Raw genomic sequence first — 14205 nt, 5'->3', positions numbered from 1 at the left:
AGAGATTTCAATGCAAGATTGGGCGGATGTTGGATAAAGAACCTCGACTAACATCCAAACAAGTTCAAGCTGCCCTGCAGTCTGAGGGTACAACAGTGTCAACCCGTACTATCCGTCGGCGTCTGAATGAAAAGGGACAGTATGGTAGGAGACCCAGGAAGACCCCAGTTCTTACCCCGAGAGATAAAAAAGCCAGGCTGGAGTTTGCCAAAACTTACCTGAAAAAGCCTAAAATGTTTTGGAAGAATGTTCTCTGATCAGATGAGACAAAAGTAGAGCTTGTTGGGCAAAGGCATCAACATAGTGTTTACGGGAGAAAAAAAGAGGCATTCAAAGAAAAAAACACGGTCCCTACAGTCAAACATGGCAGAGGTTCCCTGATGTTTTCGGGTTGCTTTGCTGCCTCTGGCACTGGACTGCTTGACCGTGTGCATGGCATTATGAAGTGTGAAGACTACCAACAAATTTTGCAGCATAATGTAGGGCCCAGTGTGAGAAAGCTGGGTCTCCCTCAGAGGTCATGGGTCTTCCAGCAGGACAATGACCCAAAACACACTTCAAAAAGCACTAGAAAATGGTTTGAGAGAAAGCACTGGAGACTTCTAAGGTGGCCAGCAATGAGTCCAGACCTGAATCCCATAGAACACCTGTGGAGAGATCTAAAAATGGCAGTTTGGAGAAGGCACCCTTCAAATATCAGGGACCTGGAGCAGTTTGCCAAAGAAGAATGGTCTAAAATTCCAGCAGAGCATTGTAAGAAACTCATTGATGGTTACCGGAAGTGGTTGGTCGCAGTTATTTTGGCTAAAGGTTGTGCAACCAAGTATTAGGCTGAGGGTGCCAATACTTTTGTCTGGCCCATTTTTGGAGTTTTGTGTGAAATGATCAATGTTTTGCTTTTTGCTTCATTCTCTTTTGTGTTTTTTTCATTTAAGAAAAATTAAATGAAGATAATAATACCAAAGAATTTGTGTTTGCAATCATTTTCAGGAAGAAACTGAGTATTTTGGCCACAACTGTAGGACCATGTGATATTTCAGTTTTTCTTTTTTAATAAATTTGCAAACATTTCTACATTTCTGTTTTTTTTTCAGACAAGATGGGGTGCAGAGTGGACATTAATGAGAAAAAAATGAACTTTTTTGAATTTACCAAATGGCTGCAATGAAACAGAGTGAAAAATTTAAAGAAGTCTGAATACTTTCCGCACCCTCTGTACAGTCAGAGACCGATGTTCAGTGTGGTGTCCACTGTAATTGCACTTATTTAATGTTGATATAGAAGACAGGACTCCGACTACGGTAATAGTTTTGTTCCTATTTTTGCAGAGAACACCTAGCCGTGTAGTGCAGCGCAGTCTATGGACGATGTTCATTAGTTACCAGCTGACGACAGCGTTTGGGCATCCACATGGCAGATGAGGCTCGCTGTAGATAAATGTAAGCTATGCATCTGGGCGCTAATGCTCTGTCGGCACCATATGTTCTATGGCGAGTAAAACTAGGAGAGTCACTTGTAGAGAAGGATCTGGGTGTAGTAATCTGGCGGTATAATGCGACCACTTTACAAAGCATCAGTGCAGTCTTATTTGGAATATGCTCTTTTAGGACAGATTGATTCATGAATTACGGTTTTACCTTTTGCCCGTTTATCTTCTCCGATATCACGATTGAACTTATTACACTTTTTTTTTTTTTTTTAAACCATGCAAAGTAACTTAACAGCATGGCAGAGTTTCATCTCAGGCTAGTTTCACACTAGCGTTTATTCGACACGGCGCCGCTAAGCCCCGCCCCCTGCCGGCTCCCTGCCCGCCCCATCCGGTCATCGCCGCCTACTATGGCACATGGACACTTGCGATCTGCGCACCCTATCTTTAGCATAGGGTGCGCAGATCGTGCGCTAGTAGGATTTTTGCGTGCGATGCGCACTTTTGAAGGTGCGCCGTGCGCGCCGAAATGCAACATGCTGCATTCGGCGCGCACAGGCGCACCTTCAAAAGTGCGCAGCGCACGCCAAAATCCTACTAGCACACGGCCAACGCACCCTATGCTAAAGATAGGGTGCGCAGATCGCAAGTGTCCATGTGCCATAGTAGGCGGCGATGACCGGATGGGGCGGGCAGGGAACCGGCAGGGGGCGGGGCTTAGCGGCGCCGTGCGCTGCGTCGAATAAACGCTAGTGTGAAACTACACATGTGAAAAGAGTGTGAAAGAAACATTCTGACGCGTTGCGGTTAGTAATGGGAAGTTGTCCATTGAGGAAGAGGTGGACAACCACAGCCAGCTGTTGGAACCTGCAGAACCATGGAGGGGCCACCAACAAATGACTTTGTTGCATTGTTTTCTCTTGTGATTCAAAACATTGATCCAATGGGCCATGAAACATGTTCTGTCCCTGCTCGTAACTGATGCTCCTGCGGGTGTATACAGTGTTAGCTACTGTATATAGGGAGGAGTTATCAGTTATTGTAAAGGAGGAGGAGGTGAGCTGTGAGAGAGAGAGAGAGGCGTCCGTTCAGGTATGTCGGCGGACGCCAAAATTTTGACGGATCCGCAAAAAAACCGATCGAACGGATGGCCATCCCTCAAGATCCGCCGGTAATGCAACTCAAAATAGCGGATCCGGTTTTTTTGCACAACGGCGGATTTTGACGGATTTCAAAAAACTGATGTGTGAAACAGGCCAAAGGGTGGAGGCTGCAGACAGTCAAATTACAGGTCATGCTATTTGCAGAGCGGTAGGATTAACACAGAAGGCTAAAATGCTGTGAAGAATTAGGACCGGGCTCACATCTTGTTTGGCCGTTCAGGGACTGAGCCATTGGAACGTCATGGAGCGTTTATACGGCAGAACGAAGTCGTGAAAGTTTAGCCACACACTATGTGAATCCGCCGCCAATCAGCACAGAATTCAGAATTTTGGTTTAAAAATCTAAAAAGCTCATTTGATTAGAAGAGAAGAGATCATGTTGGGCATCACAAAAGACGGGCGCACTGCAAGTGTGCAGCAGGGCACGGCCACCAGTCCGGAGCACGTTAGGGAGTAGACGAAGTGGCCATTGCCCGATGTCTTTTATGCCATTTGAACTTAAATACTTTTGGTTATAGCGAGTTTCCCCATTTCTAATATATACCGTATTTTTTTGGACTACAAGACGCACTTTTTTCCTCCAAAAATAGGGAGGAAAATGCAGGATGCGCCTTATAGTCCCTAATCTGGTTGAGGTGGGGAAGCGGCATCAACAGAGTAGCGGTTCACAGGCGGCTGGAGACGACAGCTGTGGCTAACTCCTGTGCCCGCTGCTAGAGAGAAATGAATATACGCTGCATTCCATACCCATGGGCATGGAGGGCAATGAATATCAATTTCTCTTTAATAGCGTCTTGGTATGATTGGCCCCATTCTGGTATGCATGGCCAAAACAGAAAACATGAAAAAAAAACCATTACACTTACCTTCCCGGCGCTCCCTCGCTGCATCTTATTCCGATGCCAGCAGCTGCTTTATGCTTGCAAGCAGCGCATGGCAATGACGTCATGCGCTGCTTGTAAGCCGAAGGGAAGCTGCAGGAATACCCCACCGGGATTGTGTGGGCAGAGAGCACTGAATATTCCAGCAACTGTGCTCTGCTTGTGAGTAGTGCATGACGTCCCTGCCATGCGCTGCTTACAAGCATAAAGCAGCTGCTGGCACTGGAACAAGATGCTGCGAGGGAGCACCGGAAAGTAAGTGTAATTTTATTTTAAATGTTTTCTGATAGGGCCATGCATACCAGGATGGGAATGGGGGCAAATCATACCAAAATAGGGATGAGGTCATGCATACTAGGACTAGATGGGGCCATGCATACTAGGTCAAGATGGGGGCCCTGCATACCAGAATAGGGATGAGGGCAATCATTCCTAACAGGATAGGGATGAGGGCAATCATTCCTAACAGGATAGGGATGAGGGGGCATGCATACCAGGATAGGGATGAGGGCAATCATTCCTAACAGGATAGGGATGAGGGGGCATGCATACCAGAATAGGGATGAGGGCAATCATTCCTAACAGGATAGGGATGAGGTGGCATGCATACCAGGATAGGGATGAGGGCAATCATTCCTAACAGGATAGGGATGAGGGGGCATGCATACCAGGATAGGGATGAGGGCCATCATTCCTAACAGGATAGGGATGAGGGGGCATGCATACCAGAATAGGGATGAGGGTAATCATTCCTAACAGGATAGGGATGAGGGGGCATGCATACCAGAATAGGGATGAGGGCAATCATTCCTAACAGGATAGGGATGAGGTGGCATGCATACCAGGATAGGGATGAGGGCAATCATTCCTAACAGGATAGGGATGAGGGGGCATGCATACCAGGATAGGGATAAGGGCAATCATTCCTAACAGGATAGGGATGAGGGGGCATGCATACCAGGATAGGGATGAGGGCAATCATTCCTAACAGGATAGGGATGAGGGGGCATGCATACCAGAATAGGGATGAGGGCAATCATTCCTAACAGGATAGGGATGAGGGGGCATGCATACCAGGATAGGGATGAGGGCAATCATTCCTAACAGGATAGGGATGAGGGGGCATGCATACCAGAATAGGGATGAGGGCAATCATTCCTAACAGGATAGGGATGGGGCCCATGCATACTAGGTCGAGATGGGGGCCCTACATACCAGGATAGGGATGAGGGGGACCATATATATCAGGATAGGAGCTAAGTACAGAGCTGACCACATTTTTTGCTTCAAATTTTTTTCCCTCTATTTCCTCTTCTAAAACCTAGGTGCGTCTTGTAGTCTGCCTTATCCTAATTCCATACTGTGCTATGAAGACGCAGACTGTTTTTTTTTTTCCTTAAAATATATTCGTAAAAATCTAAATATTCTACAGGGACTGGACACTGGAAGTTGGGAGAGGGGTGAAAGCTACTTTCCTCTCCAGTAGACACCCATTAAAATCATTGTATATATTTTTTTAAATATTCACATTTTCTTCATAAGACCACGGGGCTCGGCTACTATTTGTTTTTTGTAGTCTTTGGCTGTCGGTGTTTGGCGGCACTGCAAAAGAAGAAAAGGGTACGAGTTAGCGATACTATCCTCGCATGTATGGCTAATAATTGGACTCGAAACGTGGAAGTCTGCATGACAGGAGACGAAAAAAAGCTCCCAACAAGATTTTTTTGTTGGTTTTCGCCATAGTGTTCTTCATCTTGGCAGTGCCGTTAGCGCCCGTTTATTGGACGGTTACGACTCTGCACCCATATTGCCGAGTACAAGCATTGCCCCGCTCCAAAAACAAGCCACTTTGATGGGGTAGGGGGTGGTAAGAATTGCCTGCACAAGTTAGCATTACACTACCTCCTCTTACAACCTAGGACTGTTACTGCACCAAGACCACACACTTGCTAGAGTCACCACTGGATCCATTACACCTATACTGGGGTCCATTGGGCACCATTGGTGTCTTCCACGTGGCCAAGACACCTGCATCATGGTTTTGGTTAACCAAGGCTCACATATAATTTTTTTCAAATCTTAAAGGGTAGATTTAATTTACATTTGACTTAAAGAGTTGATATGCACAAGTTCTGTATGGATAGAAGACGCATTTCTTCGGGAAAGCACCTCAAGAAACCCAAATTTGACATGTGGACTATGTCTTTCCGATGGTCCTCACGCTGCTCAAAGAGACTTGACCCAAGTCTTTGACGTGTGCATTGCCCAGTTTGACCTGGTCAGGCTGAACCTTGAGACAATATAACATCTATTCCACCTAGTCTATATTTTTGATGACACAAGACCAGATGTAAACTCTCTGCTCTTTGGTAAAACTGGAACACAATGATCTGGAAAGTAATTTATTACTAAAGACATGGCAGCTTTCCTTCTGAAACCCTCCCCCATCCTCAAAAGTCTATGGGTTGTGTCTGGTATTGCAGCTCAGCTCCATTGAAGTGAAAGCGGCTGAGATGCTTCATCAGACATGACCGCTCCTGCAGCTTCCGGAGGAAAGACAACAATTTCACCAAGCCTATCCCTTCCCTTTATCATAAAAAGAATGTAAAAGCTTACCAAAACTATATTCGGCCCTGAAGCCCTTTCCATTTGTCTGAACATTGCTGGAGAACTGGAGCAACATCATATTTCCAGTGGATGATAATACTAAACCCATTATTTTTCCGCAATAAGTGCCAATGATGGACGAATTGGTATCACCACCATCTCTAATCACCAAGAAGTCATTGGAGCAAGATGGAGACGACTCAAGGTCAAAGAACATGAAATTTAGGGACACCTGGAAGAAAAGGAACATGTCTGAAACATCATGGAAAACTTGTACTCTCCATCCTAAAGGGAGCAGACGATGCCACCATGACGGCCGTGACAAGAATCCAGGAGAGAAGGACATCAAGAGGGAAGCCAGTGCGAAATAAGGTCTCTTGGACGTGGCCATACAATGGCTTCCTACAAGTCTATAGATGCTTATTCGCATATGGTACTCCACCAATTCAAGTCTCATAAAACCAGCCATGTTATGATCTGGTAATGGGACTCTTGGTAAGAAATCACCTGGGTATTAAAACAATGAAAAATGGCAGATTTGCTAGCAACTTCAGAAATTTCCATGAATTTGGCCAAATAACATCTCAACTTGCTCATTTCCAATATTAAATCCATTCTCTCCAAGTATTGAAAAGTGACAGCACGGGAAGCAAAGAAAAAAAACTACTTTCCTTATGCAGAGATGTGGGAACTACGCAATGGGGTATCTTTTCGACTGACAAAAATTTTGATAAGTGACTTTTCTAGCATTTACTGGGACCTTACAATGATTGGCGCATTCTCTTCCCAATTAAAGAATTTGGACAAGAAAAAAAAAATTAAAAATTAAACTATCAGAAGTTAAATTTACAGATGTCAATGGCCCCACCAGATCCCAGCTTACCCTGCAATGTTGTCAAGCAGAACCTGCAAGGGGGTCAAATTTTTTTTATACATCGATGATCCTCAACCCCTATCAATTTCGTAGGCCACTGGAACCAGTCCACTAGACTTGTGGGACGTATGGAGTTTATTACACAGGGGAGTATGGAGCTTCAGAGGATCCACAACAACCGATCTATAAAAATGCCTCTACTCACCATGAACCCAACGGGAGCTAAGATGATAGAGGTGTCCAGGACACTGTTGGGATAGGTGCTTGGATATTTCGGCGAGGCCACAAAACTATTGTTGGAAGTAAAAGTGCCACCGGAAGTCACTGTAAAATGAAAAATAGATCGGTTTTATAAAAAAGACCCACTGGTGTGTATATATATATTATATATTTATTTGTGAGCCTTGGCATCCTGACTTTCGAGGTCGTGGATGCAGGGGACATTGAACGGCACGATGGATGGGGAGCCCAAGTTAGGAGAGTACATTCATTATTTTGCCAATGAATGTGCGCTATGACAACAGGGGCTGTGGGGGACATCGTCTTATATGGGAGACATTATATTGGAGGACATCAAACTATATAGCATATGGGGGGTTCATACTGTATAGAAGATGGTGGTGGACATCATAGAGTATATTGGGGGGGCTTTTGTGGATATAATACTATATGTGCGTCTGTGATGCATATATCACATACACACCTCATAAGGGGCGTATTGAGGTCATGGTATGGAGAGAGATTTAATTTTATGATATTGAATATGCCTCTTCAGTACTGTAGCTCCTGTATGGTCTGAAGTCTGATAACAATGATAAGGAGATGCTGGGAGTGAAGGATATACTGGGAGTTGTAGGTTATGATATGACATACAAACACATATGGGCTTGACTTGACAATACAATTGATTTCTGTACTAAGTTTGGTGCTGTATCTATGTAGTGATGGCGGCACTGCTGTTGCATTTAGTTACCGAAGGTGGTTCTGTTGCTGTATTCGTGTACTGATGTCAGTTCTAGTGATTGTACTGGTGCTTTATTGATGGCTCTGTGTTCTATTTATGTACTGATGATGTTTACAGAACCTAAATCAATCACTAGAATATGAATACATTGCCAAGACCACCATCAGTACAGGAATATGGCACCAGAACCATCATTATATTTGTTGCAAACTATATTTGTTGGTATTTTTGGTTGAAAAAATTAACAATTTTATTGAAAAAGGTCATCAGAGCTTGCAACCTCACCCATCGAAAGGGGAGGAGGGTGTACATCAGGGGGTCTCTGACCCACTTTACTTGGGGGCTGAAGGTGCTTCATCTGCCTAGGGCACCAAAATAATTTGTTCCGGCCTTGATCAGGATACCTAACTGCTGCCAAACCTTTACATCATCCTCACAAGACATCACACCTAAGAACCTCACTGAGCGGTCTCCTGGGAAGACCTGGGTCATCTTCAGCGTCTCCTGCAAGCCTGATAATACAGCCCCTTTCCATATGGCTGAGGACATCAGCCACACCAAAGCTAAAGGCTGGCGCATGCGCATTTCACAATAGTTGTCAACAGTCCCAACTTTGCCAGACTTGTCCAGATTTTCTGAAACAATACGGGGAGGAAAGAATTTGCATCCCTGCCCTAGAAAAAGTTTAGCAAGTACAATCTACTCAGCAGCGCAAATGCGCAATCACCTCCATGAATGGCGATTGTACAAGCTTTATCAGATGTGAATCACAGAGGGAACGTCATCAGCTGAGAAAGGGGCTTTTATCATCAGGCTGGTTGGATAAAGGTAACGTCACCTCCCCCCCCCCAGGGTGTATTGGCGAGCCAGCAACACATTTAGGAAGTTGTTTAGGTGGCAGGCAAAAGGGTGGTAAAATTTTAGTATGAAACCCAACCCAACAGTTTGCCTATAATCTTCATCAGTTTTCTAAAAGACGGGAAGGTGCCACAGAATATTTGCCCATTAGTAAATGTGATGTGGGCGTCCTCACTCGACAAGTCCATATGCATGACCTGTACCGGGAATAACATTTTACAGCGAGAACTCCACTCTCCGCCCCACATTTGCCGACCAACGCTGCAATCCGGTTGATCGCCGTAGATCTTATCAATGCCTCAGCTGTCACCAATCTATATCCAAAAGTCCTTCCACGTCGATAATTAGACCAATACCTGCGTTATACGACGCGCGGAAGCTGCTGGAACAATTCTGATCAGTTATATATTCCACCAGCAGGAATAAACCTGACGAAATGAGTGCATGATGCGGCTGGTTTGGGCTGATGGTCGCTAGCGCTGGGCTGGATTTCGTGACTCCGTCGTACACAATGATTTCAGCGTTGCAATTGGTCGACGAGGCGCTGAACAAGTCGAACTGCAGAAAGAGCTGGAGAAATTAGCAGAACGGATGTTAGAAATGCCAACATTCACCTTTACCATTCCAGCTCATGCACAGATTTGAGCAAATGTGGAGCACAGGGACTCCCCACCAAGAGGGCTGCCTCCTTAGGCATACGCGCCAACTTTTAGCACCACACCTTACTGTGCAGAGGCCGTTCTCACTACTACAGATCAGATCCTGTTGAAATGGATGTGATCTGGTCTACTGTACTGAGAACGACCATTACATGGTGAGCCGCTAGATTTCTAGGGTCCCATCAGTGCTGTAGATATCAGTATGTATGCGCGCAAATGTGCTCTGTGGTACAATTGAGAGCCTTGTGCCAAGCAGCTGCTGTAAAGCCTCACAGGAGGAGGAGGATAGCAGAGAAGTAGGGCACGTCCATCCTCCTCCATCAACACACACCTCACCTTGTTGGAAGGAACGTGAAGAAGCCAGAGACAGTTGTCATTGGCCAGTGATGGGGACGCATCACTGGAAGAGAAGGTTCCCGATGTCCCCAGTATCTTCGTCCTGCACAGATCTGTCAAGAAGAAGGAACCATAAACTTGGAGAGGAAGGAGATCTTACAGCAGAGGAGGAGAGGATTGCAAGGAAACTTATGGGGAGAGGTGGCCATTTGTATTAGATGAATGCTCCTTGGGGCGACCACTATTCCACCCCACCGGCCTTACAGGGTAATCTCAAGGATCGTTCCTAGAACCTATGCAAACAGATGATTTTGCTGGAAAGAGATGACATTTGGCCATGATTATAAGCGCAGCATCAGCTTTGCTACCCAAAAGATAAAGCCAGGAGTCTCACTTGGAGAAGACAAGGGGGTCATGGAGTCAACTGCACCCAAACATCCAGGTCACAGCATGAAGAAGCCATTCTACTAATGTCTTACTGCAAGCGTAGAGCCTGTTAATCATCACCACATCCAGGCCGCTGAGTCCGTAGCGCTGTCCGATGAACACTTTAGGGTTCGGCTTGGGTACAATCGTTGTCTTTCCACTGGTGTTTGTGAAGGTCGTGCTATGGGATCACACATGAGAACAGGATGTTGGAAAAGTCACAACAAAAGTCACTCTGGCTATGGCAGAACCACAAAAAACAACATCCAATGGGTCTGGCCTCCTTTACATTGAAGGTTCATGTTCTAAATAAATTAAAGAAAAGAGCTAAAAAAAAACAATAGAAAGCAGCTGATTTTCTGACTAAGTCCAATGGTGATTAAAAGGGTCTGACCACCAGTTGTCATCTATGGGGTAAATACAAGCGAGAAGTGCCTGTTCCCTCAGGGAAGTGATTGGAGAAGACACCAGGTCAGGTGAAAGCTGTGGCTCACTTACTAATTATAAGACCCAGGAAGGCAGTGAAGGGAAAGATTTGGTGCCCGAACCTGTAGTAGGATGGACGTGCGCTACAGTGAGCTGATTTACAGTCGCCATTACGACAGACCAGGTCAGAGTAAAGGAGTTGAGAGATTGGACCAGACAAGAGGGAAAGAGAGATGACTAGGACGCAGGGAAAGGGATGTTTGTATGAGTCGACACTTCCAGTGTAGATGTATGGTGCAAAGTGGGGAACGGGGCCGCCCTTCAGGGAATGAAGGAAGTCAGGGCGGCCAGTGGGCCGTGTAACTCCCCAGCCTGCTCTTACCTGCTATAATGCATGATGGAGTTATAGTTGTAGGCCGTGTTCAGAGTGTCCCCATTGTCTTTCCGGAAATCTCCTTGGTTGACTGTAAGCAAAAAGCCGGTGGATGAGTAACATAGTAACTGTCGTCAGGTCTGTAGAATGATCTATATCACTAGCTCCTCCCCCTGTGTGTGCACATCAGCCTCTAGCTCCTCCCCTCGAGTATGCATCAGCCTCTAGCTCCTCCCCTTGCATATGCATCAGCCTCTAGCTTCTCCCCTTGCATATGCATCAGCCTCTAGCTCCTCCCCTTGCATATGCATCAGCCTCTAGCTCCTCCCCTTGCATATGCATCAGCCTCTAGCTTCTCCCCTTGCATATGCATCAGCCCCTAGCTCCTCCCCTTGCATATGCATCAGCCTCTAGCTCCTCCCCTTGCATATGCATTATGCATCAGCCTCTAGCTCCTCCCCTTGCATATGCATCAGCCTCTAGCTCCTCCCCTTGAGTATGCATCAGCCTCTAGCTCCCCCCCTCGAGTATGCATCAGCCTCTAGCTCCTCCCCTTGAGTATGCATCAGCCTCTAGCTCCTCCCCTTGAGTATGCATCAGCCTCTAGCTCCTCCCCCCCGAGTATGCATCAGCCTCTAGCTCCCCCCCTTTATTACATCACTGATATGACAGCTGGTCTCAGTCTTCACAGATTTTACACCTGAATTGAGAGCGAATGATCTGTCTAGGAGGAGGAAGAAGAAGCAGATTTCTCTGATATTGCAAAGTGTTTTTTATATCCATGTCTACTACTGATTTATGAAATAAAAATTTAAAACAGTGACCCTTTAACCCCTGGATGATCGTAAGGGCAGAAGCTAACCTTTTTTGAACACAATGCCTTTGTTTTCATGCAAAATTGTGCTGCCATCGGCCACCATATTGTCAGTTGTATCCGGCCGCAGAAAGGCTTCAGCCTGGTGTCACATTCACGGCTGAGTATGGACCGCCATGTCCAGCGGCTCCTGCATTCTCAACTTTGGTGGGGTGTCTAGGTTGCGTCCCCAGTGAGTGATCAGCCACTTAATTTGAAGAGGTATTCCTACCTCAGTAAGTTTTTTTTTGCAGTCACCATTAGCGAGAGCTCACTGCATGTGGATTCATACAGCCGCCCCTGATCTCTGGAATATGACATATGCAGCCGTGTCACCCGGAATGGTAGCAGAATGTAAGATAGGATAGACTACGAATTTCAGATCAGCGGTGCTCTAACTGCAAAACCCCCCTGCCGATCACTTGATGCAGCGCTGCGCCAAGCTTACTAGTGGCGGCGCCTGGTACTGCAACTCAGCCCTATTCCCTTGCAACCCCTAACAGTGGATCGGCAGGAGGGCAAAGAGTCGGGTCACCACCAATCCAATATTAATGGCCAGACACGATATGTTGTTCACACCCTGCTATAGCACGGCACAGGATGGTCAGTCACATGTAATGTCTCAGCCGTAGCACACCGTTCCCATAAGCCATCGTGCAAGGTGCATGCATGAGCTGTACCAGACAAAGACCACCATGCGCAATGCTCCTGGCGTCACCAGATTGGCCAAGTAAAAGGGGCCACCAGGTGTTATACCAACTGTAGAGCCACATCCTCACCCTGGGAGATGTACTGCCACATTATGTCCACATATTTGTCCCTGTCCGGTCTGGTATGCTCATGGTTGAAGCTGAGAGCGTGCATCACTTCGTGCTGAATCACTCCGTAGCCCAGACATTTTGTAGACTGGAGGCTCACCGGCTGCGCAAATCCATTTCTGCCAATGTAGGACCAACAGCTGCACAAGAAATAAAACCAGAATTTTGTCTTGGTTTGCACACGTCTAGTTTCCATCATAAATGAACAAGTACGATGTTTCTTTGAAGTTGGATATCGCAGCAATTTCTCATCAAGTCAAAAGAGTCCGGTGGGCGCTGTGACTGCAAGACTATATGGCATGCATACATGTGACAGAGGAGAACAAGGGGAGGGCAGACGAGAGCCAGAGCCGCCTTGTGGCTACTACCTTTCCTCAGAGGCCATTTGGGGTGGGTGGGCAGTGCATGGAGATGGGCAGAGGAATTTGGATTAGGAGTTTAAGGGTACGTGCACACGCTGCGGAATGCTCTGCCGATTTTTCCTCGCGGATTTAGTAAAATCCGCAGGTCAAAAAACCTGCGGTTTACCTGTGGATTAGCCTGCGGTTTAGCCCTGCGGTTTATCACCTCTACAATGGAGGAGAAGGCAAACTGCAGTGGAATCCGCAGAAAGAATTGACATGTCAATTCTTTCTGCGGATTTGAAACCGCAGCAAAGCCGCGCTGAAAAATCCGCACTGCGGTTTTCATTTCCCATAGCTTATAATGGTACTGTACACTGCAACAAAAACTGCTGCGGATCCGCAAGACCAAAACCGCTGCGGATCCGCAGCGTGTGCACACACCCTAAAAGCAAACGGTCTGCTGAGCGTGAGGAGGATCCATGTAAATATGGAGGTTGCATTGGGGGAAAGATGGATAAGTGGCACAGGCTATTTTGTAACAATTATTTCATAAAAACCTGTTAATATACATGATCCTTTTGCACTAAAACCAGCACGACTTCTCTACAGGTCACTCTTACCCCGGGGTGTTTTCAATGCTGATGTAGCTGGTCTCAGAAGTTCTTCCTATAAATCGCACACAAGACACTGTAGAAAACTCCTCCAAGGCCGTTTTAATTAAACGCTTCTCGTAATTAGCTGAGAGGAAAACAAGCAAAAAGGCAAACATTAATCACCCACTAATCGTGAGCAAACATACTTTGCTGGGAAGTGGGGGGGGAGTAGACTAGAAAATAAAGATTTTCACCCACTCCACTGGGAAACACCAACGCAAAAATAAGGTGTCCGGCTGCTGAAATCCCCAGCAATCAGATCTCCCTGCAGCTCCCCCGCAGGGGAAGAGCGGTATTACATGCTTTCAATTTAATCAATGGGCTGTGTGTAATGCCTGAATATTCTCAGTCCTCCAGAGAAAAAGACACTAATTATTCCCCACTCAGCCCCATTTTGGATGGTGCCAAACACAGCACACAGTGTCCATAGGTGATGTGTAGGTACGTGTGCCGACTGGGGGGTGGTCCCTTTTTCGCCGCAAACAGACTGGAGACAGAAACCGATGTGCGTTCAACAAGTCCTCTTTATTGGCCGTCCTCC

The 14205-nt window shown here is 46.3% G+C and overlaps 1 protein-coding gene across 2 annotated transcripts in view; it reads right to left on the bottom strand.

Annotated features, from left to right (window-relative positions):
• Nucleotides 1–3768: 3768 nt before the first annotated feature.
• Nucleotides 3769–14205, bottom strand: part of LOC141046910 (astacin-like metalloendopeptidase) — a 15951-nt gene continuing 5514 nt past the window's right edge. For both annotated transcript variants that reach the window (XM_073541709.1, XM_073541710.1), the window contains exons 5-13: nucleotides 13632–13749; nucleotides 12629–12807; nucleotides 11006–11087; nucleotides 10251–10378; nucleotides 9772–9884; nucleotides 9133–9346; nucleotides 7160–7278; nucleotides 6090–6312; nucleotides 3769–5075 (exon numbers count right to left, since the gene is read on the bottom strand). In XM_073541709.1, coding sequence (XP_073397810.1) covers nucleotides 4990–5075; nucleotides 6090–6312; nucleotides 7160–7278; nucleotides 9133–9346; nucleotides 9772–9884; nucleotides 10251–10378; nucleotides 11006–11087; nucleotides 12629–12807; nucleotides 13632–13749 — 1262 coding nt within the window. In that variant the 3' untranslated portion in view covers nucleotides 3769–4989. The remainder of the gene's footprint in view (nucleotides 5076–6089; nucleotides 6313–7159; nucleotides 7279–9132; nucleotides 9347–9771; nucleotides 9885–10250; nucleotides 10379–11005; nucleotides 11088–12628; nucleotides 12808–13631; nucleotides 13750–14205) is intronic.

Source organism: Dendrobates tinctorius, unplaced genomic scaffold (genome assembly GCF_039654945.1).
Source record: "Dendrobates tinctorius isolate UK_male_01 unplaced genomic scaffold, ASM3965494v1 ptg000124l, whole genome shotgun sequence".
NCBI lineage: Eukaryota > Metazoa > Chordata > Amphibia > Anura > Dendrobatidae > Dendrobates > Dendrobates tinctorius.
The sequence above is the reverse complement of the archived record's forward strand: the minus strand, read 5'-3'. Positions and strand labels throughout refer to the sequence as shown.